This window comes from Haliotis rubra, unplaced genomic scaffold (assembly GCF_003918875.1).
Source record: "Haliotis rubra isolate DU_JTF1 unplaced genomic scaffold, ASM391887v1 Scf13, whole genome shotgun sequence".
NCBI lineage: Eukaryota > Metazoa > Mollusca > Gastropoda > Lepetellida > Haliotidae > Haliotis > Haliotis rubra.
Genome location: NW_025765225.1, coordinates 2,018,058 through 2,041,777, shown reverse-complemented (window position 1 = coordinate 2,041,777; position 23,720 = coordinate 2,018,058). Strand labels below are relative to the sequence as shown.

The 23,720-nt window shown below is 37.5% G+C and overlaps 1 protein-coding gene across 21 annotated transcripts in view; it reads left to right on the top strand.

Moving 5' to 3' along the window:
- Positions 1-22,596, top strand: part of LOC124267111 (echinoderm microtubule-associated protein-like 2) — a 74,733-nt gene extending 52,137 nt beyond the window's left edge. For 11 of the 21 annotated variants that reach the window (XM_046701976.1, XM_046701966.1, XM_046701980.1 and 8 more), the window contains 19 exons: positions 1,601-1,626; positions 3,853-3,858; positions 5,412-5,538; positions 6,263-6,412; positions 7,090-7,162; positions 11,017-11,064; positions 13,179-13,280; positions 14,265-14,366; positions 14,535-14,669; positions 15,314-15,413; positions 15,613-15,770; positions 16,327-16,452; positions 17,012-17,212; positions 18,217-18,373; positions 19,352-19,449; positions 20,050-20,137; positions 20,291-20,386; positions 20,834-20,964; positions 21,524-22,596. In XM_046701976.1, the coding sequence (XP_046557932.1) occupies positions 1,601-1,626; positions 3,853-3,858; positions 5,412-5,538; positions 6,263-6,412; positions 7,090-7,162; positions 11,017-11,064; positions 13,179-13,280; positions 14,265-14,366; positions 14,535-14,669; positions 15,314-15,413; positions 15,613-15,770; positions 16,327-16,452; positions 17,012-17,212; positions 18,217-18,373; positions 19,352-19,449; positions 20,050-20,137; positions 20,291-20,386; positions 20,834-20,964; positions 21,524-21,652 (2,053 nt within the window). In that variant the 3' untranslated portion in view covers positions 21,653-22,596. Of the gene's footprint in view, positions 1-1,600; positions 1,627-3,852; positions 3,859-5,411; positions 5,539-6,262; positions 6,413-7,089; positions 7,163-9,067; positions 9,086-11,016; positions 11,065-13,178; positions 13,281-14,264; positions 14,367-14,534; positions 14,670-15,313; positions 15,414-15,612; positions 15,771-16,326; positions 16,453-17,011; positions 17,213-18,216; positions 18,374-19,351; positions 19,450-20,049; positions 20,138-20,290; positions 20,387-20,833; positions 20,965-21,523 lie in introns of all 21 variants that reach the window. The other 10 variants (XM_046701981.1, XM_046701972.1, XM_046701977.1 and 7 more) reach the window with 5 other exon arrangements.
- Positions 22,597-23,720: the final 1,124 nt, after the last annotated feature.

The window sequence follows — 23,720 nt, the reverse complement described above, 5'->3', positions numbered from 1 at the left end:
AGTCCAGAATGCATGCAGTGTATGTTCTATTGACAAAAACATTTGGCTTAAATGAACAATAACTTATATCCAAGGAAAACTCAAAGATTCCAATTTCAACAGCCTTAACAAAATCTAACATAAATTTGTTACATTTTGTTTTGTTGGTTCTGGATTTTGTAGATTGTTCTGAATAGTTCAAATCTTTTTTGTAACTGATATATTTTTCTGATCCAACACTTTCAAATTCCAGTAGAATGCATGTAATGACTCCACCAAATCAACCTCTAATTACTATCAACATGTTATGCATGAATATCCCAGCATGCTTCAGTCACGTCCATTCAGACTCTACACACAGACACAACATGCACAATTATGTTCATATTTTACACTGCATATATGTATCATTTCATTTGTTTGCTTATTTTAACATTTATTTTATATAATATGTTATAGACCTTGAATAATTTACAATATATTCATTATTGCATAACAAGAATCGGCTTAACGTTTTAGAAATTTCATGTTAATCAATGGGTAAAGAGAAAACTAGAACAGTTGGTTATGAATATTTATAATCCAAAGTAAATCTTGGAACAGATTTCATAGACAGTCTGGCGCCATCTGTTGACAAAGCATGAAAATTTATCAGAAGCTTATGAACATTTTCATATCGTTTAACACTTACATGAAGCTGGTAGCAGTTTGACTCAAATGGTTCTAGACAGAAACAATCTTTTACTAAAGGATTAATCAAAGCCTGTTGTTGAGAAACACCTTGGAACAAAATCTGGTTTGGTTATCTCCCTTGACTATTGTAATCCATAAGACAGGTGGTAAACTACCCAGTGGTTACTCCTTATAATTGTCGTGCTGAAGATTTGGGTTGTCTCCTCATGGGTACAGCGTTGGAAACTCATTCATTCACCAATCTTGGTCTAAACCCTTAATTTAGTATTTCGAAACAGAGATTGTTATAATAGTGAATGAATGCATCAGTGAATCTTGTGTTAATTTATCAGTGTGGTAAAACAAATGATCCGCTGTGATATCACTTTCAACAGCAGCTCTAACCCAGCCATTGTCTTGATATTATGATGAAGTCTTCATTCTGGAAATTTAGAAAACCAATCTTTTTTTTCATTCATTCTGTTTTCGCTGACAACATTAATATATACCTGATAATGTTTATACCTTCCTTGTTTGCTGTGCATTAACAAGGACAATATACAGTAACATTAGCTAACACTCATACATAAAAGCTGCTAGATAGGAAATCTCGTCTTATCCATATGTCTTTATTTAGCTTAAATTGTCTTTGAGAGGATCACCATCACCATCTCATTTGTCAGTGTGGTGTTGTTTAATAGCATTTCATAAATGTTTTGTGTTCTCACTAGATCAGCACCTAATCCTTTGTAAATTGCACACATTGACATCAATGCAACTGTAAAGACTTATTAATATTCATCTGAAATGTCAGTCGGGCTATTAGTGATATTGTATCGTTAGCATTTATGAGAATTGAGCCCAACAATATATGTCCATATTCATGCAATTAGGAACATGTAAAGTCTTCAGCCATTGCTTGTGAATAATTTTATGTTCATTTTTTCAGTTCTCGGGAACCTGTTTGGAATACAGGTAAGGGTTCATGTCATGTATATTTGTTAAATAATGTAACTGTTTATTTGTTAGACATTACAGTTAGATGTAGTAACTTTTCTGACACCTTTTCAAATTATCAATGATATTGCACTCTATATTTTATATGTTTACACTCAACAAGAGTTATGGTTTGCAAGACAAATATGTATATTGTTTTCAAAATGTTTAATGATGTAGGGACATCTCTTTGTGAAATACATGATTGTTTTTGCAAATGTATTTTTAGCTTGTTAAAATAACGCCTTTTTTATGCATTTAAGCTAAATGAGGTTGAGTTTTGTTTGGACATATTAGAAACTAAGAAGAAGCACAATTGTGTATGCATGCAAGCACTTGCTCATGTCTTGTATCCATTGCTTGAATTCTCTGAGTTGATGTAGTCTGTGACTTTAACAAACAGCCTTGGTTTGGAGAATATCAGGTAGGGCTGGAATAAGCATTTGCGAGACTCTTATAAGCCATGGCTGGCCATAGCTGTATTGGGGTGTCTGATCATAAACATATTAGAATGAAAATTGGAGCAATTGCTGTTGCATTCATGTTTTTGAAGGGCAGTTGGGTAGCCTAGTGGTTAAAGCATTCGCTCGTCACGCTGAAGACCTGGGTTCTATTCCCCACATGGGTACAATGTGTGAAGTTCATATTGCTGCAATATGTTGACATTTAGAAATAATATAGGCTGATAAGTTTGGGGCTCAGACTGTGTATCTGATATATACTAGTATATCAGTGATATCTGTATGTGATATACGTGTGATAGATGTGGAGGCATGTTGCCCAGTGTTACTTGATCATGGTAGACTGTCACATCTGTGGGTGTTTTGTGTCGCTGTTATATGTATATGTATGCGCCCAATCAATTCTGTTCAAGGATGCCTATTGATCTTTGTGGTTGTTCAGTGCAAGAGCTTGCGAGTGTCTTCATTTAAAAATGTTTCTCTTCACTGTTGGAAGTAGCAGATTCTGACTTAGTGAATACTTGTATTTAATATGTTTGGCTTAACAGTTTCAAAACTGTTAAATAGGTCCAACATATTTCTTACAATAGTCAAGGTGACCTAAGGGTATAGTATGTAGTATCCTCATGCATTTTGCATTGTCAAGGTTTGATAGTACTTGAAGTGGCAACTAGATAAAAAGAAAGACTTAATCTACATATGCAAATGAGAGGATGGTACTATCTGCATGTAATCTGCATATATCAGTGGGTTGTGCTGAGTTTTGTTGTTTATTAGTCACCCCCAGTGTTATAGAATAAGTTTCACTACAGACAATCTGTTATTTTGTGACAAGCAAAGTCTGATAAGACGGTGATTTATTAATGCAAAAGAAATGAAAGATATCTTAGTTTAATAAGTCCTATTAACTTGATAATGAAATAAGAACCTGTATCTGTGTCTAAATACAAAAAAATAATAAATTCTGTTCTAGTTTCATCCATGAAAATAAGTAAATAAGTAAAAGTAATTTAATGTGACAATTTTGCTATTACGACTCTGGATCCACTTTTGTTCAATGGGTTATTCCTCCATACATCGAAAATATCAAAGTATTTGTCTTGACTGGTCATTCTCTTGTTCCACAGAGGGATCTAATTATTGCAATAAGTTTAGGTTTGGGGGGTGAACTTAAATTAGATTGCATTGTGGAATCACACCATTGATAACTGTATGAGTCGTGACAGTATTAGTAGAAAGTTCTTATCAGTGTCTCTTTTAGCTGGCAATAAAAACCGAAAGCCTGGCACTCTTTCCACAAAGTGAGATTGGCACTATGACTGTGGTAAATCAGTGTTATTGTATGGGAGTTTCGATCAACTTCGCACAACTTCGCACAACTTCGCACAAAGATCGCTTTGTGGAACAAGGGCCCTTGATATATGTTAGGGATACAGCTTATTGTTGACCTACACACACCAAAAATTGGAAAGTACAATAGTTTTAGTGCTACAATCGCCAAGTGGAATTGAACTGTGTTGTGACAATGTTGATATTACTGTTTAGTGGTAATGCCAAAATCACCAGTGTAACAGGGCCCAGTGTGCTAATTTCCTTCAGGAATATACATTCTTGTTAGCTCTAATTCACACCATAAGTTATTTTTTCAGTGTATGGCTTCCCCAAAAGGGTATTCAGGATTGTGTTTTGTGTTTTTTGTCGTCAATATATTTTAGTTACATTGTTTTCTTTTTGCAATTGCTAGCATTTGGTAAGTGTCTTCCTCCCCAGACTGCTAGTTTAACCTTCTTTTGCATAATTATGTGTGTCTGTTTGGTTGGACTGTCCTTTCCTCTTCTGTAACACAACAAACCTTTAACGATAATAGGTTCTGTTGATTCAGGCTGACCTACATTTCCAGCATGAGGGACATAAAAATGTGAATGCTTAAGATGGTTTGGATTAGAACATTTTGATTGGAACTTCATCTTATAGAACATCTTCATTTGCTGCTTGAATTGTTGTAAAAATGAAAAAAGTAATTCTCATTACCATGGTAACAGTGGTGAGTTTGTATGACTTTATTGGTTGCACTTAGGATTTGGTATTTAAAACACTTGATTCATCATTGCTTTAATGTATGTTTGAGGAACTTAATAGTGAACTGATGATTACTTTTCTGTAGTGACATTAATGGCAACTTAGTGAAACAGTACAGTTAAAAAATGTTTAGAATTCCTGATCTAATTAGAGTGTTTTGTTCTGAAAATAATCAACCCATAATGCTTTTTGCATGTACCTTAAGCAGCTGATGCAAATATTTACATGTTGTAAAAACATGTATGCTCTGAAGTTGCAAGTATCTTACAATAGTTAAGACATTTTTAATATATTGTTTAGATAGTTAAGATATTGATACTTTCTCTGACCAAGTGATCCAAAAGAATTCAGTGATATTGAAGGAGTATTAGATGAAAAGTGTGTTGGGTTGCTCAGTGGGGTGAGCGTTTGCTTGTCAAACTGAATTCCTGGGTTGAACCCTCACAAGGGTGCACTTCCGCTATCTCCCATAGTGTGTCTGGGACAGTGCTAAAGTGGCATGAATCCAAACTCACTCACACATGCAGAGGAAGGATAAGAAAGATTCCTTTGAGAAACTGTTATGAGTTACAATTTGAATAGGATAACAGTTGCTGTGAAATACTGACACAGTTGATGACATCAGTCACGGGCTGCTGAATGCTGCACCATCAACCTTTAATTCCATGCATGCTCATGTGAATGAGATTTGTGAGTGAGTGGTTACAGTTGTTTGGGGTTTTAGTCCTAATGATAAAGCACATGACGAACTAGAAATATTCAGTAGCAGTAGCCAAGTTTGTATTAAATATTACGTGTAATTGTAAACTTGGATTTGTTGTTATTATGTATAAGGCGATTACACCCAATAGTAATTAGCAAATATATTTTACATATACAACTATACATACATACAGTGTTAAACATGTCATCTTGAAATGTCTTGGAATCATTACCATGACCTGTTGAAGTGATGCTTTGCTGCTAATTTCACTATGTTTTCACTTAATGTTGTTATGCTTGATGTATTATTTTTGTGGTGAAACTGGATTAATTTAGTTCTGTGTGTTTTCAGAGAAATGCTTTGGTCTTGTACATAAGTATGAATATCATGCATGTAATATATATATATCATATAATGTGTCTGATAAATGTGTTAGCTATGGTATGATAAGGTCTCTAGGAGGTCAGTTTACCTTTGATGTGACTGATTTATGACTTGGTTATCTCCCCTGTGTGTTTCAGAGGATGGATACCTGAAGATCTACATCCGCGGGCGGCCAATCATGCTGTACGCACCCTCTACCCTCACTGACTACAATCTGTCGAAGATAGGGGAAACTCCATCTGAAACACTGCAGGTGGAATGGGTGTATCCTTCTCTTGAATAGCTGATGTTATCATAGACATTCCCTTTGGCTTCTTGGGCAGAGTTGGGCAATGCATCCCTGATGAGATCTTGTGGCAGAGTGTGTCCAGTTAACCCATTGCTTTGAAAACTCAATGGGGTTTAGAAAGTGGTCAAATGTAACATATATTATGTTTGGGATTACACTTTGTCAGTAAAGTACAGATTCTAGTACTTTTGTTGGATTGAGTCCCATCTGGGAATTGAACCCACACCCACAGAGTCAGGCACCTAATCGCCAGTACACAAAGTCAGCCGCCTAACTCGCTCAACTTGACTCTGCCTGACTCTGAGCGTGTAGGTTCGAATCACGGATGGTACTCAACCTAACAAAAGTACTAGAATCTGTACTTTACTGAGAAAGTGTAATCCCAAATATAACATGTTACATTTAGGCGGCTGACTTTGTGTACTGGCGATTAGGTGCTTGACTCTGAGGGTGTGGGTTCGAATCACGGATGGGACTCAACCTAACAAAAGTACTAGAATCTGTACTTTACTGAGAAAGTGTAATCCCAAATATAACATGTTACATTTAGGCGGCTGACTTTGTGTACTGACTGAACCCATGTTCCTGCTATGATATCGTTGACTGTTCTGCACTCACTCATTCACTCAATGTATTGGTAATTAACAGCTCAAGTGAAGTTTCTGCTTCATGGTAAACTTTGTTCCTTAACCGATCAAGCTATGGTTATCGAGGACGGGATTGTCGTTCCAATCTGTACAACTTACCGACAGGGGAGCTTGTCTACTTCATTGCAGCAGTTGTGGTTCTCTACAATGTTGAAGAAAATATGCAACGCCACTACCTCGGGCACAGCGATGATGTCAAGTGGTAAGAAGGGGAGACTACTCATTTATCAAGATTAAAGTGCAGGAATATTCTTTGTGGAATATGTATCACAAAAGATATAATTTATTCAATTAGTATGTTCTATGTATTATATCTGTGTCACTTATCCATTCAATTGAATTGTGTTTTGTGATGTTAGCTTTTTCAAATACTAAATTTGTTATAATTAACAATTTGAATTTGAATATGGGATGCTTTTTACCAGTACTTTAACCATGCAAAACCCAATTGAATATAGGATGATTGACTTCCATGTCTCCTGTATATACAGAATAATTTAGGAAACCTATGTGTCGCAGTGTATCCCAAGTAATGCATAGTTGTTGTTCGAGGTCACTAAAATGGATTTGGATGCCAGACCCTATGACTTATCGTACAGACACTGATTCTTTGTCTGCTCAATGAGCTGTGGTGGAGTAGCCTAGTGGTAAAGTGTCCGCTCATCATGCTGAAGATCCGGGTTCGATTCCCCACATGGCTATAATATGTGAAGATCTTTTTTGATGTCCTCAGTAGTGATACTGCTGGAATGTTGCTAAAAGCGGAGTAAAGCCATACTCACTCACTCACTCTGCTCAATGACGTATATTTTATTTCATATGGCGCATGATATACTGCACATTTTGCTGATCTGACACACTCATTGACTGTGTTTCCAGTATCGCTATTCACCCTGACAAGATCCGTATTGCGACTGGTCAAGTTGCTGGCCATGACAAGAAAGAAGGAAAAGTAAGTGTGACCAACTGACCATGTCCAAAGAGACAGGGCCAAGACTTAATGCATGTACTTCCTGCAATGTTTCTAACCAATCCCCCAGTGTTCTAAATTAAGCATGAAACTTAAGGGACCTTCACATAACCCAGTGTTACAATTAGAAGATTTGAGGAGACTCATGGTTCAAAAAACCATACAGGGAGAATCTTCAAGGACCCCAACATTCCACTTACTTTTGAACACTGATTCTGACATCACTGTTGTATATACTCAAAAAATACGAACCAATTAAATATACAAAAACTATCATGTTACAATGATAGGAAATTGATTTGGTGAAAATTTATACAAACATTTATTTATTAAAGATATTAAATCTCAATGGTTGAGATGATAGAGAAGTGAGATAGAGAACATCTATTTTATTTCTTTGTCGTATTAAGAGTAATAACAGTGTCATAATTACATGTTCATGATAATTCATGTTAATTGTCATCATAATCATCCAGCTAAACAACTATTGTTGTGTTTGTTGGTGGAAGATATCACCATGTTGATGTTGAACCTCCCATCACTAATCTGTGGCTCATAATACTAGTATGCTTGAAGGGGCTACAAACTGACACCTTAGAAAGCTTGCGTAACCATGGTAACAAATATTCGCTTTTCACCATAGAAATCAAATAGGAATAAATTATTTCTGCTTTAGTCCTTAGAGAATATGTTTTGCTGTACACAAGGAAACATTCTTTATTTTACCCGTACCAAAAGTTGTTGTTTACACATTTATCTTTGACATCTCCTTGAAAGCACATGGTTGATGAACCTGAAATTTTGACAGTGCGATGTCTCTAAACTTTTGTCACATTTTTTTATGTGATTTTAAACAAAAATTACAACTAGGACCTTTCTGCCATATGTTAGAATTTGATAGGAAGTATGTGAAATGTGCAATGAATAATTTGTGTTACACATATTTATATTTTTTTATTTGGCTGTGACATTTGATTTATCCTCATCTTTTGATACTGCATACTGAAAGTAGTACTGAAGAATAGTGAATTCGTTATACAGAGTTCACATTGTCTTCTCCGTTGCACCAGAATACACAATGCCATTTAGAAAGTGGTCAAATGTAACATGTTATATTGGGGATTACACTTTCTCAGTACAGATGTTAGTACTTTTTTGAAAGTATAGTCTCAGGTATAACATACGCTATCAGAAACCTGTTATCGTAGTTCGAATCCTGCGTCGCCCAGAATATGTCTGTAGGTTTTTCAGCACTAAACACAGGTTCCAAGGTTTCAGCTGAGTTTCAACATGTGCAACCTGCGTCTCTTTGGGCTTTCCACCCAAAAAGAGTAGATATGGAGTGATATGACTGGAATACTGTTCAAAATGGCATCACACACAAAAATATTACAAAAATAAGAAATATCCAAGAAAGCTACAGAACCCCATGGTTCACAACTTTTTAAATTCCAGTCTTGTAGTTTTGTTTCATTGCTTCCAACACTTGTTGATATTATGTATCTGGCCAGCACAATTCAGTCTTCCAAGTTATTACGCGTTCAAAATTTCTGTTTTTTTATCTCATTATTGGAGGGCCATTAGTCAATAACGCAGCAGCTGTGATCACAGTCATGTACTGATGGCCTTTAAACGAGTTTATGAATATATATACATTATTTCTATTATGTATGTTGTCCACATGGTATAAGCATCCAAGACTGGTTATTATAGTCCATTATAAACCAGGATATATGTATTCATATTAGAGTATATTTCATACAGATACCATGTGAGAAATTGCATCTATAGAAATTTAATGGAATGTGGTGAATTCATAAATTCTTATGCTTGAACTTACTGAGTTTGACTTGTCTTTTCTTTCAACGAATCTTGGTGGGATTTCAGAGCAGATTTTATGGAATGGTACCAATGCGTTTCTGAGTTTGAATGTGAAACTGAGTTTTTTTGTTCAGATGTCGCTATGTTCCAAATCTGTCATTCTCAAATATTCATGAGAGATAGAAATAGCAACAAGATTCTGTGTTGCAATCTACATAAAGATGACCATTCTTTTAAAAGCTGATAAAGCCATGATAGTCAATATATTAAAGAATAGATACATTTTATCATGTATATGTTGAAATGACAATTTTGGTATCTGATATTATCCTTCAACCATCCAAGCTTGACATTTTCTAGACACTGTAACAGCTGCAGGGGAATTATGGATTTTAAAAACTAAAAAAAATTGTTTAGCTGATATGAGACTGTTTTGAGGGGTTTTCATTCCTTCTGTGATTCATCTGAAATGTTTTATTAATATATCTAGTGCAGGGCTTGAAGCCCAGTAGGGGAACCTGGGGCACAATAAGTCCCCATCAACCAGTGCTTGTCATAAACAACGACAAACTGATCAGGATGTCAGGGTCGGTGACTTGGTAGATCACATTTCATCGTCCTCCAACAGAGCGGATTGTTGATCATGATACTTAGTATTGATTTGTCTGGTGCAGACACGCTTATTTACAGACTGTTGCATACAGCTGAAATATTGCTGCGTGCGGCATTAAACAAATACTTACTACTAACTTGTGAATTTGTGACTGTAATCCACACCAAGTTGACATCAGTGAGATGACTGGATACTATAATGTAAGGCAGTGTTAGGCCTGCCATATTCATAACTGATGCCTTATAAAGAAGGACATTTGACGAGTGAATACAAGAGAATTGTCAAGATATTCTGAGAGTAAATATACATGACATTAAACAAAGACTTACTACTAGTGCTGTGATGATTCATCGATACGCATTGATACAGTGAATCGATACAAAGTTTTACAGTGTCCTATATCCCAATATGATACTTCAAAAGGGCCACGATACATCGATTTATAACTCTGAATATTGCCGAATCGCGATATCTGTCAAGACAAAAAACTTACTTTTGTTTGATGATTAAAATATATGCTTACCTATTTTGCTTTCATAAGTGAACGTTTACAAGAACTGGGTCAGACATAGCACTTGCATGTTATTAACATTTACAAAGTCTGTGTATAAACTTAATTATCTTGTTTCCGAATGAACATTCAAAAACGCTGGCGGAATTTGATGAAATACTTCAAAATGGTTTTGCTTTGGTCTTAAGGTGTTTTATAGTTGGTGTGAGAATTAAGGATTTTAGTATCATGATACGTCTCATATCGCCACCCTTATATCGGGATTCGTATCGTATCGCAGCTTCAGTGAACAATACTTTGTCAATATATTGCCATGACTACAATTTTAGCATCGTGATGTATCATATCGCAGGTTGTATGCCAATACCAACACTACTTACTACTAATAGGAATGACAAGTCTTTATGGATCAACTTCTTTATTGCTTGAAAACAGCTTAAGTATCTATACTGATATGTCACTATTGTACAATAAAGAAGTTGATCATCGATAAATACTTGTCATTCCTATTACATGTACTTACAACTTCTAGAATGCCTCTCAAACAGTTCACTTACTACTAAGTTGTGGATTTCCTAACTGTCGTGCACATCAAGCTGACATCAGTCAGATGACTTGATAATACATAAGGCAGTGTTAAGCCCGCCATACTCATAACTAATGTTTCCTTTACACACTTGAGGAGTGAATACAAGAGAAATGTCAAGATATTATGAGAATAATTATACATGACTACCAGCTTGGCAGGTTGAAGGAAATGTTGTACGTCTGAGTCCTAACACTTCATTTTCACTGCACGTCATCATGGTTTATTTATCATTTACTTGCCTTCTTGTTCTGTCTCCTTCATTTGCACTGTTGTAAGCTTTTTTATGATTTATGCATGTTCAGAAAAAAAGAAATAGTACCTCTGAAGTAACAGATTATGACGAGAAATGGGTAAGTGCATGACCTTGGTCTGATGGTGTTATAGCCAATCATGTTACAGCTTTCTAACATTTGTATAGCATTGAACAAACTGGGAGCAAGAAAGATACCTTTGATATGATTTAAAAACAAAATATTTTGATCTGAAAGTTTAATCTAAATCTGTTCACATTTGAAAAAAGAAACAAAGAGGACTGACATTCTTGCTTGCAGACTGTTCCTTTAATGGCTGACTAACCCATCAGTTAATCCTATTATCCAGACCACTAAGTTAGAATCATGAGATACATATATGGTTGCAGGTCGGTTTGTTGTTACCGTAATGCACGGTGTCATGAAATAGTTTTGCTTGGCCACAAGTGATTGCTTGCTTATATATTTTTGTGTAGAAATTGATGTTGATTTGAAATCCATATTTGTTTTTATGGAAGTAATGATAGATCAATATATATGCAAAAATAGGGGGAGTGGGTGACTTAAAAATGAGAGTTTTGTGTACAAAATGAAGACACATGGTTTAAAGGTTTTTTTAGTTTGTTGTTTCAGCAGTGAATTGTTTGACTCCCAGTTGTCAACTAGTGTAACTTGCATTTAATAGAAGATCCCCAGAACAATTAAGGATGGTTTAATTCTGTGGAATAAGTTTTTGGGGCAATAGTTTGAGGTGTATATAACCAGCTAGTTTAGAATGTATCAACCTGTCATTGCACTCATCATTGCAACATGTGACTTATTGGGCAGAGATACTCTTTCCACTCAATGTTTTTTTGTTTTTTTAATTGCCTAAGAGTGCTGAAATTGACAGTGTGTATTGTGTTAGTGTATGTACACATTGCATTTTTGTGCCCAAACTAACTCACCCACTTAGTGTTTGTATATAAATGTAAACTGCATGTGTACCGATGTTCACTTCAGTGTGTGTATCCTGTAGTTAAATGTGGCACTTGAATGAATATTGTGAAGTGTGACTACTCATCCCAATAGCGTATAGAATTGTAATCCTTGTATCTTTCATATTATACGTTCCAATACATTCTTGCATAACCTACTTCTTAGTATTATATAGATTAATATTTTGACCATATTTTTGCAGTTATTTTTTTATTTCATATCTGAAAGACAGTTTGTTAATATTGTATTCTTTTTCATGGACCAGCTAAGAATAAATGTTATTTTTAACTATTTTCTTTCAATCTTACTTACCGGTAATTACTAGTGGGCAGTACTTCCTGCTTTGTTTACTAAAGTTAACTAATTTATGTAATATATATTCAAGAATTTTCAATTCAAAACTTTTCTTACAAATATATGCTTCTAAAATATTTTTAAGAGGTCTTCTAAGGAAACTTTAAAGAGAATGAACTTAGACTTATGACTGACAGGCACTTTTTAAATAACATTCTGAATTCTTTGATACTTTTTTCCATTGACATTTTCTTACCTTTCTTTACCTGAACATAGTTTTATTTCAATTAGATATCTGACATATGTTTATCTTTGTAAGCTGAAAATGATATTCAAATGAAAACCATCATTAGAAACCATCATCACTACCAAATCCAAGAGTAATAAGTTTTTATTTGATCATTTTAATCTGTTTTGGAGACATTTTCATCCTGCTTTGTAAATGAACTTTGAAAATACATTTGCTCTTAGATGGATCTTATTCTGAAAACTGATGTGATTTATGCACCATTTGACCTGTAAACAAAATAGCAGGCTTTGAAATTATACATTCAGTCGGTCAAAGTAAAAATGTCTTTAAATACTGGTTTTCATCTTGTTTAGAAATACATGGCTACCTGAATTTAGAATCCAGTGTTATTTTCCTATTACTCTCTGTATCATTTCATCCTTTTCAAATTTATGCAAATAAATAAGTCATAGGTTGTGAATAAGAATTAGAATCATTGATATTTCACTAACAAGATATGATGGATTTAATTAATTTGATGTGAATTCCAAACATAGCAATGCCAGCATTCAAACACACAAAAAACATTCTTAGCAAAAGTATTGGTTAATTACTAGTAGGCTGTACCAAAGAGTCTGGGTTCAAAGTATAGAGTAAGGTTTTGATTTCATGTTTTGTAAACAGATGATGTGAACATTTTGTTTCCTTTCAGCCACACATTCGTATCTGGGACTCAGTGAGCCTCAACACGCTTAATGTGATCGGACTGGGGGACTTTGACAGGGCTGTGTGTTGTGTCTCTTTCTCCAAGCTGGTAACTATACATATAATCATGTCTTCTGTACAGGGACAGTTGGGTAGTGCTGTCTTTCATCTCTCATTTGCCATGAGAAATGTGCATTATAATAACAGATCACACTCTCACGTTCACTCCAGGAAATCTCATGCATTTCTTAATAACAGTGGAACATGACAGTTAATGATTAACTGGATAGGTCGAAAAGACTGGCAGAGGTGGGGTAGCCTTGCGGTTAAAGCGTTTGCTTGTCACACTGAAGACCCGGGTTCGATTCCCCACATGGGTAGAAAGTGTGAAACCCATTGCTTGTGTCCCCCACTGTGATATTGATGGAATATTGCTTAAAGCACGTAAAACCACTCACTCACTCCAAAAGACTGGTAGAGATTTATAATTTCACTTGACACTGGCTATACTGTAGTGACAATCCTTGAAAGAGTTTTGGGTTGACAGCAAAGAAAGTTGATATTGAACTTGGTTATTGTGATGAAGATCTGGTTCAGTTCCACACTTGTAGAATGTGTGAAGCCAAGTCTTGGTGCCCCTTCCATGGTTTTCATGGAATATTGATAGCAGACTTGAGACCCAACACAGTCACTCACCCGAGACAAATATACCTGAAAAACTAGCAGAATTCGCAGTATTTCATTTGACAGAAGGTCATTGTAATAAAAATATTAAATTTGCTTTCATATTATTTATGTATTTTATTTGTCATGCCTAAGGAAAGAAGTTTGCCAGGTTGTTTTTTTATATGTAAGTGGACTATGCACATATAAACAAATAGTGTTAACAGTAATGAACAAAAACCTCATTTGAACAAGTTACTCGGATAATACCATTTCAATTTGGCAGGATGATGACAATTATTGCTGCCAAAAAGGGAATCAAAGAGTATATTTTACATTTTCTCATCGAGATAACCCATGAAGTATGTTTTGTTGAAATGACATTGGAATAGAGAATCATCAAGCTAAGAGAGACAACTTCTTGTTTCAGGATGGAGGGCTCCACCTGGTGGCAGTGGATGATGCAAATGAGCATGTGATCTCAGTGTGGGATCTCAGTAGAGACAAACCTCACAAGATCACAGAAACAAAGGTCAGTGGTTACATATATGATTATGTTGTAAACATTACACAGTGCAATGTTAAATGTTTGCCAGGACTCTTGAGCCGAATGACCAAAGCTGTGAACTTATCGATTACTCCTCGTACTACTTTATTTACAAGATTCTACCAATCAAAAATTAGGTTGCATTTATTGCAGAGTTCTACAGAACCCGTCCTGGCAGTTGAGTACCACCCACAGGAGAAAAACAGCATTGTGTCTTGTGGCAAGAGTCAGATCACCTTCTGGACTGTGGAGGGTGGATCTCTTGCCAAGAAACAGGGAATCTTTGATGTAGGTATTTGTCTTACATAGACCCAGGGCAGAATAAGATGTTTGTTGTTGGATAAAATATTTTAGATTACAGGGATTTTGCTGAGTCTGCAGTAAAACCTTGTTAAACTGAATACTAGTTTACCTTGAAATAGGTAGTCCTGATTAACAGGTTCATTAATTTAGAACTAAGGTTAATTACAAATTATGTGCCTTTCATGAATTTAACTTGAAATTTCCATGCCAACATACTTGATAAAACTCGTCACGATATGGCTGAAATATTGCCGATGTGACGTTAAATATTAACTCACTCACTCACTTGATAAAAACTCTTATGACACAATCCGAACAATGGAACATTTCGAACAACTAGGCAATCCGAGTGAAGCAACTGTTATTATGCTCAGTGAGAATTATACTGAGTGAGTGAGTTAAGTTTTACGCTGCTTTTAGCAATATTCCAGCAACCTTATGGCGGAAAATTATACTGAATCTAAGGGCACTGATATACTTGCCAATGAGTAAGATAATTATCATAATGAATATACATGTAAGTTACATATGTATGTGTTATAACATGTTTACATGAATATGCTTTGAAATGGATGCATGGAATAGACATTCTACGGGTTTGTAACAAACGTTACACTTTATCTCCACAGAAACATGACAAGCCAAAGTACGTATTGTGCTTGGCCTTTGCTGATAATGGGGACGTGATCTCAGGAGACTCAAATGGCAATATCTTCATTTGGGGCAAAGGTTTGTCTATATGTTAAAGCATGAATATAGAACATGAGTTCTCTTCAGTGATACAAATCTAAACTAATGCTCAGATATTTCACTCAAGATTGATATAACTGAAACTTATACATGCTGAGAACATTGCAGTTTGTATTTATAACATTTTGTAAAACATTGCTATGTATAAATCCCAAACCAGCTATTCATGTTGTTTCAGGAAGCAACCGGATCAGTCAGGCCATCAACGGTGCTCACGAAGGAGGAGTATTCTCCGTGTGTGTCATGAAGGATGGGTCCATTCTGTCTGGAGGGGGAAAAGATAGGAAGGTCATCCAGTGGGACAGCACTTACAAGAGGACAGGTCTAGAGACAGAGGTTAGATCACCCCTGTTATGCCATTGAACCATCTGAGATGACATCTTTATGATCTTGTTCATGTAACTAGTCAGAAGATTTCAAATGAAAGGGGTGTGTTTGTGGGATTTTTTTGATGACGTGATATATCATTTGACAGTTACTAGCAACAGACTCGGTGGATTTCATGTTGGCATATCCCAATGTATGGCATGGTCGCTGCTAAAAATATAAATGTCTGGGTTTTTTTCTGGTCCAGATTCAGTTATTTACAGACTGGCATCATACAACTCAGTGTGACATGAAACAACAAATAAACAAATAGACAGATCAAAGTTATTACAGTCATCTGCAGATATAGTGATGCCAGACAGGAAAGAATATGCTAAGATGACCCAAAATATAATTCACAGGAATAGATAACAAATGTGAAGGCAATATCATCAAGTTTATGGCTCTATAAAGCAGCTGTTTTTTTAAAGTCTCTTTAGGTGAGTTGTATCAAGTGCATTATGTTGTGTTTGTGACAAGATTGTCTTTAGGTTGGATATTCTGTTATATTTCCTTCCTCCTCCAGATCCCAGAAGTGTTCGGCCCAGTGAGGACGCTGGGTCAGGGAAAAGGGAACTTGATTCTTGTGGGCACCACACGCAACTCCGTGCTTCAGGGCACCCTTGACCTCAAGCTGAACCCTATCGTGCAGGTGAGGAGCAGAGTAGCCTCCCCTTGTGTGTGCTCATGGAGGTGGCATTAGACAGTATATTAGTCGTGGTGTGAGTGATAGTGTGGAGATGGTGGTTTTTCAGATATTGTATTAGATCACGTTTGAGGTGGTGTTGGAGGTGGCGTTGGAGGTGGCATTGAGATACTGCTTGACTGTTTGAGTGTTTCAGATGCTATCAGCAATGATTCAATGTTTAAGGCAATATTAGCATTGATTTTTTAAGATGGTTCTGTGTGATGTTTGAGCAGTGTTTGAGAATGTGTTTGAGTTGATGTTCAGTATGATATATGATGTGAAGATTGAGGCTTATCAGGCTGGTAATCATGCATCAAGTAAGTACTACTCCACATATGTGGAATTGCAATGCTTTAAATGCTTTTATGTTTGATTTGTGGCCAGATGCTATTATGCATTCTTTTAGAAATCTGTATGTATGTATCTTAATGCATTTATTTTGGTGACTTGATGGGTGGCTGTGTGGATTATGTGTTTTCAGTATAAACACCATTCATTCCCCCTGTTTTGTTGTCATCTGTAGGGCCATATGGATGAGCTGTGGGGGCTTGCCACTCACCCCACTCAGCACCAGTTCCTCTCCTGTGGTTCTGACAAGCACATCTACCTGTGGGACAGCATGTCACACTCTGTCATCTGGAGCAAGGAGATCACGGTGAGTCACAAGCACATCTACCTGTGGAACAGCATGTCACACTCCGTCATCTGGAGCAAGGAGATCACGGTGAGTCACAAGCACATCTACCTGTGGGACAGCATGTCACACTCTGTCATCTGGAGCAAGGAGATCATGGTGAGTCACAAGCACATCTACCTGTGGGACAGCATGTCACACTCTGTCATCTGGAGCAAGGAAATCACGGCAAGTCACAAGCACATCTACCTCTGGGACAGCATGTCACACTCTGTCATCTGGAGCAAGGAGATCATGGTGAGTCACAAGCACTTCAACCTGTGGGACAGTATGCCACGCTCCGTCATCTGGAGCAAGGAGGTCATGGTTAGTCACAAGCACTTCAACCTGTGCGACAGCAAGGCAATCATGGTGAGTCACATGCACATCAACCTGTGTGATCATGGTGAGTCAAAAGCACATCTACCTGTGTGATCATGGTGAGTCTAAAGCACATCAGCCTGTGTGATCATGGTGAGACAAAAGCATATCTACCTGTGTGATCATGGTGAGTCAAAAGCACATCTACCTGTATGATCATGGTGAGTCACATGCACATCAACCTGTGTGATCATGGTGAGTCAAAAGCACATCTGCCTGTGTGATCATGGTGAGTCAAAAGCACATCTACCTGTGTGATCATGGTGAGTCAAAAGCACATCTACCTGTGTGATCATGGTGAGTCTAAGCACATCAGCCTTAGTGATCATGGTGAGTCAAAAGCACATCTACCTGTGTGATCATGGTGAGTAAAATGCACATCGGCCTGTGTGATCATGGTGAGTCAAAAGCACATCTACCTGTGTGATCATGGTGAGTCAAAAGCACATCCACCTGCGTGATCATGGTGAGTCAAAAGCACATCCACCTGTGCGATCATGGTGAGTCACTAACGCAGCTGCCTGTACAATCACAGTGAGAGGCAAACAGACATACCTATGGGATCACACTGACTCTCATCAACCTGAAGCATCACAGTTTGTTACAAGCACATTCAGCTCACTATCATGTATAATTCTCTTACAGCCCATTCACTCCCACTGCCCATGTTTCAGGACCCCGCCCACAGTTGCTGCTTCCATCCCAACGGGTGTGTGGCAGCAATCGGCACCCATGCTGCCAGGTGGCTAATCGTCGACCTCGCCACAAGAGAGATTGTTAGTGTCCACAGTGACGGCAGTGAGCAGATTGAGACCATCAAGTACTCCCCAGGTCAGTTGGTTGGGCACGTCTGGGCAGGAGTGTCATCACTGCTGTGCAGAGTTGCATCCTTTCACTGCTAGGTTCAGGGTTCAATCATTAAATCATACAAATGATCCCTTATCAATACCCATGTCACAAAGCGATTGTAGGACTAAGACTATCATCAGTATGTGTAAGACACTACTGTTAGTGCTGTAATTTCTGTATGGATCAGCAGTCATGATCAATGAAAAAGTTCCTTATTCTGAAATCTCCAGCTGAAAGTTGCACATGTCTATTTTGCATCAACCTGCATAATTATGTTCGTGCAGTCTCTGAAGGTTGTATGTCTTTTGGTAAACAAAAATTAGTTTCATGCTATCACATATTGTCCCATAAGATTCTGTGGAGGTATAGTTTTTCAGTTGCTAATGGTGTGATCACATGGGAACAAAATTGGAACTGGTATTTAATGTTTGTAGGAATACATTGTACCATGTAGTTGTCCTTGATATTAACTATCAGCCATGAACATATTTGTCAGTAACTTCTTTAATCTAGGCTTCAGTCGACATTGATATGATATTCAGTGCAACCTATGGAGAATCTTAGTCCAGAAACCCCACTTTCTGGATGAACTAGGTGGAAGCATATGTAATGTTCTGCATTAACTCAGTACCAATGATCCATTAATCCAGAAATTGGTCAATAAAAGATTTCACTCGGAACTGTACCATCCATGTAATCAACATGCAGTTAAGATGACCTATCATTTACCCACTGTAACATCTTGCAGATGGTAGTTACAGTTAAGATGACATGTCATTTACCCACTGTAACAACTTGCAGATGGTAGTTACAGTTTAGATAACATGTCATTTACCCACTGTAACAACTTGCAGATGGTAGTTACAGTTACGATGACCTATCATTTACCAACTGTAACAACTTACAGATGGTAGTTACTGTTACGATGACCTATCATTTACCCACTGTAACATCTTGCAGATGGTAGTTACATCGCCATTGGGTCCCGAGATAACTACATCTACGTGTACCAGGTCAGCGATGGAGGAAGGAAATACTCGAAAGTTGGAAGGTGCTCGGTAAGTTCCAATAGAATCTTCTCCATGTGATTCAAATACAGAATGGGTCCCCAGCAGCCTATGGTTTATAAAAGAGATGACTCCATTAAATTTTGGCCCATAACACCCTGTCAGTACTCATTATATAGGAGGTTAGCATCATGTTATGAAAGTCGCTTTTGCCCATCTTTGTTGTTGGTGATGGTGGTGATGAGCTTGACATATTAATGTATGGGTTTGTTTTGAGTTTGCATAATGTGTATTCATGTCATTAAGCCCATGGTGGGCTGTGGATGAGAATCACAACAATTTCCTAGGAAGGATACCAGTGGTATTTGGATGGACCTACTTGGCAACATTTCTATGGTTTGTGATCCCACGACCAGCCATTGTGCTCTACAGCCATTTACAGATGGGAATGGTGGAGTAAAATATTTAACCTGTTATGCCTCTGACCCAGTTCAGTTCCCAAGAAGGGTACAATGCATTAAGCTCATCGTTGCAGTTTCCTAATAGACTCATACTAGTAGAAATAACACCCATTTAGCTCTTTATCCCAGACTGGTTGATGCATGCTGATTCTGTGACATTCACTGACTCACAGTCACATCTATGTTACAGGGCCACTCCAGCTTTATAACTCATGTTGATTGGTCGGAAGACAGCCAGTATCTAGTCAGCAACTCAGGGGATTATGAAGTCTTATACTGTGAGTTGGATTTACAATCTCAGCCTCGCTATATTATGTGTTTGTTTACAGACTTTTTGCCCAAAATTTGGGTGTTTGGAAAATACATACAAATTTTTTTCCATAAAGCAAAAGGATGATGAAGATATACAAGTGTTTTGTATTGACCTACAGGGACAGTGAGTTCTTGCAAGCAGGTGACCACACCAGCCTCATTGCGTGACATCCAATGGGCAAGCCAGGACTGCACTCTCGGCTTCAATGTTGCGGGTAAGGAGATATGTATTGACTTGTGTCTCATTATGCATGTTGTATACTCAGTTAAAAGAGAATAAAACACATAAATCAACCTGTATACTTTCAAGACATAATCAGCCATTAGTGAGTGAGTGAGTTAGTTTTACGCCACACTGAGCAGTATTCCAGCTATATGGCAGTGGTCTGTAAATAATTGAGTCTGGACCACACAATCCAGTGATCAACAGCATGAGCATCGATGTACACAATTAGAATACGATGACATGTGTTAACCAAGTTAGTGAGCCGGACCACCTGATCCTGTTCGTCGCCTCTTATGTCAATCATCGGTTGCTAAGACCAATTCTAATTTGTGAAATCTGGTCCAGATAAACATATATGTGACTGTTGTGTTTGACAATCATTGGACACATTTATCAAACCATCAAACTCTTGACAAAACAATGTTACTATCTGCAGGAATTTGGCCTGATGGTGCTGATGGTACAGACATCAATAACTGCACCCGTTCACACAAACAACACCTTGTAGCCACTGGAGATGACTTTGGGAAGGTCAATCTGTTCAAGTATCCATCTTGTCAGCCCAAGGTAAGCTGAAAAATCTTGCAATTTTTTACCAAAAATGTCTTTTAAACACTGTCTGTGTGGCCCATCTCTCTTTCATCACGTCACTGTCAGCAATACCTCTGTAACCCATCTCTCTTTCATCACGTCAGTGTCAGCTATATCTCTGTAACCCATCCCTCGCTCATCACGTCACTGTCAGCTATATCTCTGTAACCCATCCCTCGCTCATCACGTCACTGTCAGCTATATCTCTGTAACCCATCCCTTGCTCATCACGTCACTGTCAGCTATATCTCTGTAACCCATCCCTCGCTCATCACGTCACTGTCAGCAATATCTCTGTATCCCATCCCTCGCTCATCACGTCACTGTCAGCAATATCTCTGTAACCCATCCCTCGCTCAACACGTCACTGTCAGCTATATCTCTGTAACCCATCCCTCGCTCATCACGTCACTGTCAGCAATATCTCTGTAACCCATCCCTCTCTCATCATGTCACTGTCTGCAAGTATGACCCATGTCTCACTTATCACCTCAACCCTGCAACTATCTGCAACATCCCTTGTTTCTGTTCACAGTCCAGCAGCCATGTCTGCAAGGGGCACAGTAGTCATGTGACTGATGTCGGCTTCCTGTTTGACGACTCTCGGCTCATCTCAACTGGAGGTCGTGACATGAGCATCATCCAGTGGGAAGTTATTGGGTAGATGCAAAAACATGTTCCAAAGCCAACCCGAAGGTGATAGTACGTACTACCATTTGAAGAGATACTGTACTTCAGTGAAAGATGAAACTATGAATCACCGTTTTTGGATAATTTGGATGAAGTTACTGGACGGTTTGCTGCCCTCAGACATCACATTGTGGAACTGACGTATATACTGTAACGCAAGCACGACAAGCACCTGTCAACACATGCCAGGCATTTTTGTGTTTAGTTTGTTTCTCTGATGCATGGGTTCGCCCAATGAACAGGTTTATGTGTACCGCAGATTGCTGAGTTCATCATATCACTACAACCTTACACAGATGAAAGTTCCTAATGCGCTGTAGCAACTATTGTCTTGTAACAACTGAAACGACTATTCAGTGTGACACTGACGTGGCTTTTCACGGCTGAAATGCAGGTTGTCACATGTCGATGATGAACAAACATGGACAGAATATATTTTCTGCTATGATCATTATGAGTGCTATTAAGCATTTTTTTTATAATTAATAGTAATATTTATAAATGGTTAATGGTGACAAAGTATTTCAATATGATTTTTATCCACTTTTATATTACCAATATCCACAATGCGTTTAGTCTTGCAGCAGATGTGTGTTATCTGTAAAATACTATTTAAACTGTGTATGTTCATAATCTATAGTGTAACTATAAATAAGCTTGTATTTGAGTCACATTTCAGAAATACTTTCAAATGGAAAACAATTGGTAATAACCACATACTGTATTGACCTTTATTGAAATAGTGGATAATTCATGTTTCCTGTATTATTTAGATGTGAAACGGTATGCTCTTACCATGTACGTATTGTCGTACAAGGCGCCTTCGGTTTGGTCTGTTTCGATTCAGTATATAAGATATGATCATAATGCAGAAAATTGAGAACAAGAGCCAAACCTTACATTGTTTAATAACATGAAAGAACAATAACCATAATCTTTGTTATTTTGAATTAACAAAACTCTCATTTTATGACTAGATAGAAATGATGGTACGAAAACCAAAAATACCTAATTTTGAGATTGCATTACGGTATTCCGAACCGAAGGCTAAATACCACGGTTCTTCTAATATACCGTTTCACCCCTAGTATTATTGGATTGGAAGTTAGTGAATGTTTATTTCATCAGGTACACAACTACTTCTGCTACTACAAGGTGACTTTAGCCGTAATGGGCCATTTTGAAGTTTTTCTCCTTTGTATCCTTTCATCATTATGAAGCTTGGTCCGATGTAGGATCAATGGCACTTTTGAAGATGGAGAATGATTTCAATTTATTTATCTGAACTGTGATCTGTTTATATATATTCCCATGTTATTGGAGTCTATTTACATTATGTCATGAACAACATATGGGATACTGATAAGGGACTGGTCATCTGATAAATCAGTGTCACCAAGCACCTACACTTTTGGGAGGCACCCAACAAAAGATCAACCGAAATTGGTATTTACTGGGTTTTCATGACCACATATGACTTTAGTGCTAGATGAGGGTTATAGATAAGAACTTGTTTTGAGGAGGTTAAGTACTTTTAGTTCACCATGATTGATATACAAAGCCCAGTGAAACAAGTGACCATCCCTTATGAACTGCATTCGAAATCATGGGCCGATGTATTTCATTAGCCATGCTCCTCTTTCCACATTGCTCTGCTCAAGATGATCGTCACGATATGGCTGCAATATTGCCGATGTGACGTTAAATATTAACTCATTCACTCACTCACTGCTCAAGATGACAGTAGGCGTAGGATGATAAGAGAATCAGTGTGTTTTGCAGATCAGAGAAGCCAGGAATCATTATAATGAGTTGGATTTCCATTTTGCATGGCTGCATGGTATAATGGTGAGGAACACTTGTAAAACCTGTGTTGGTCTGTACTAGTACAAGATCTGTACCTGCGTGAGTGCATGTCACTTTATAAGTGCACAAGGGGCGGTCGGGTAGCCTAGTGGTTAAAGAGTTCGCTCGTCACGATCCCCCACATGGGTACAATGTGTGAAGCCCATTTCTGGTGTCTTTGCTGGAATATTGCTAAA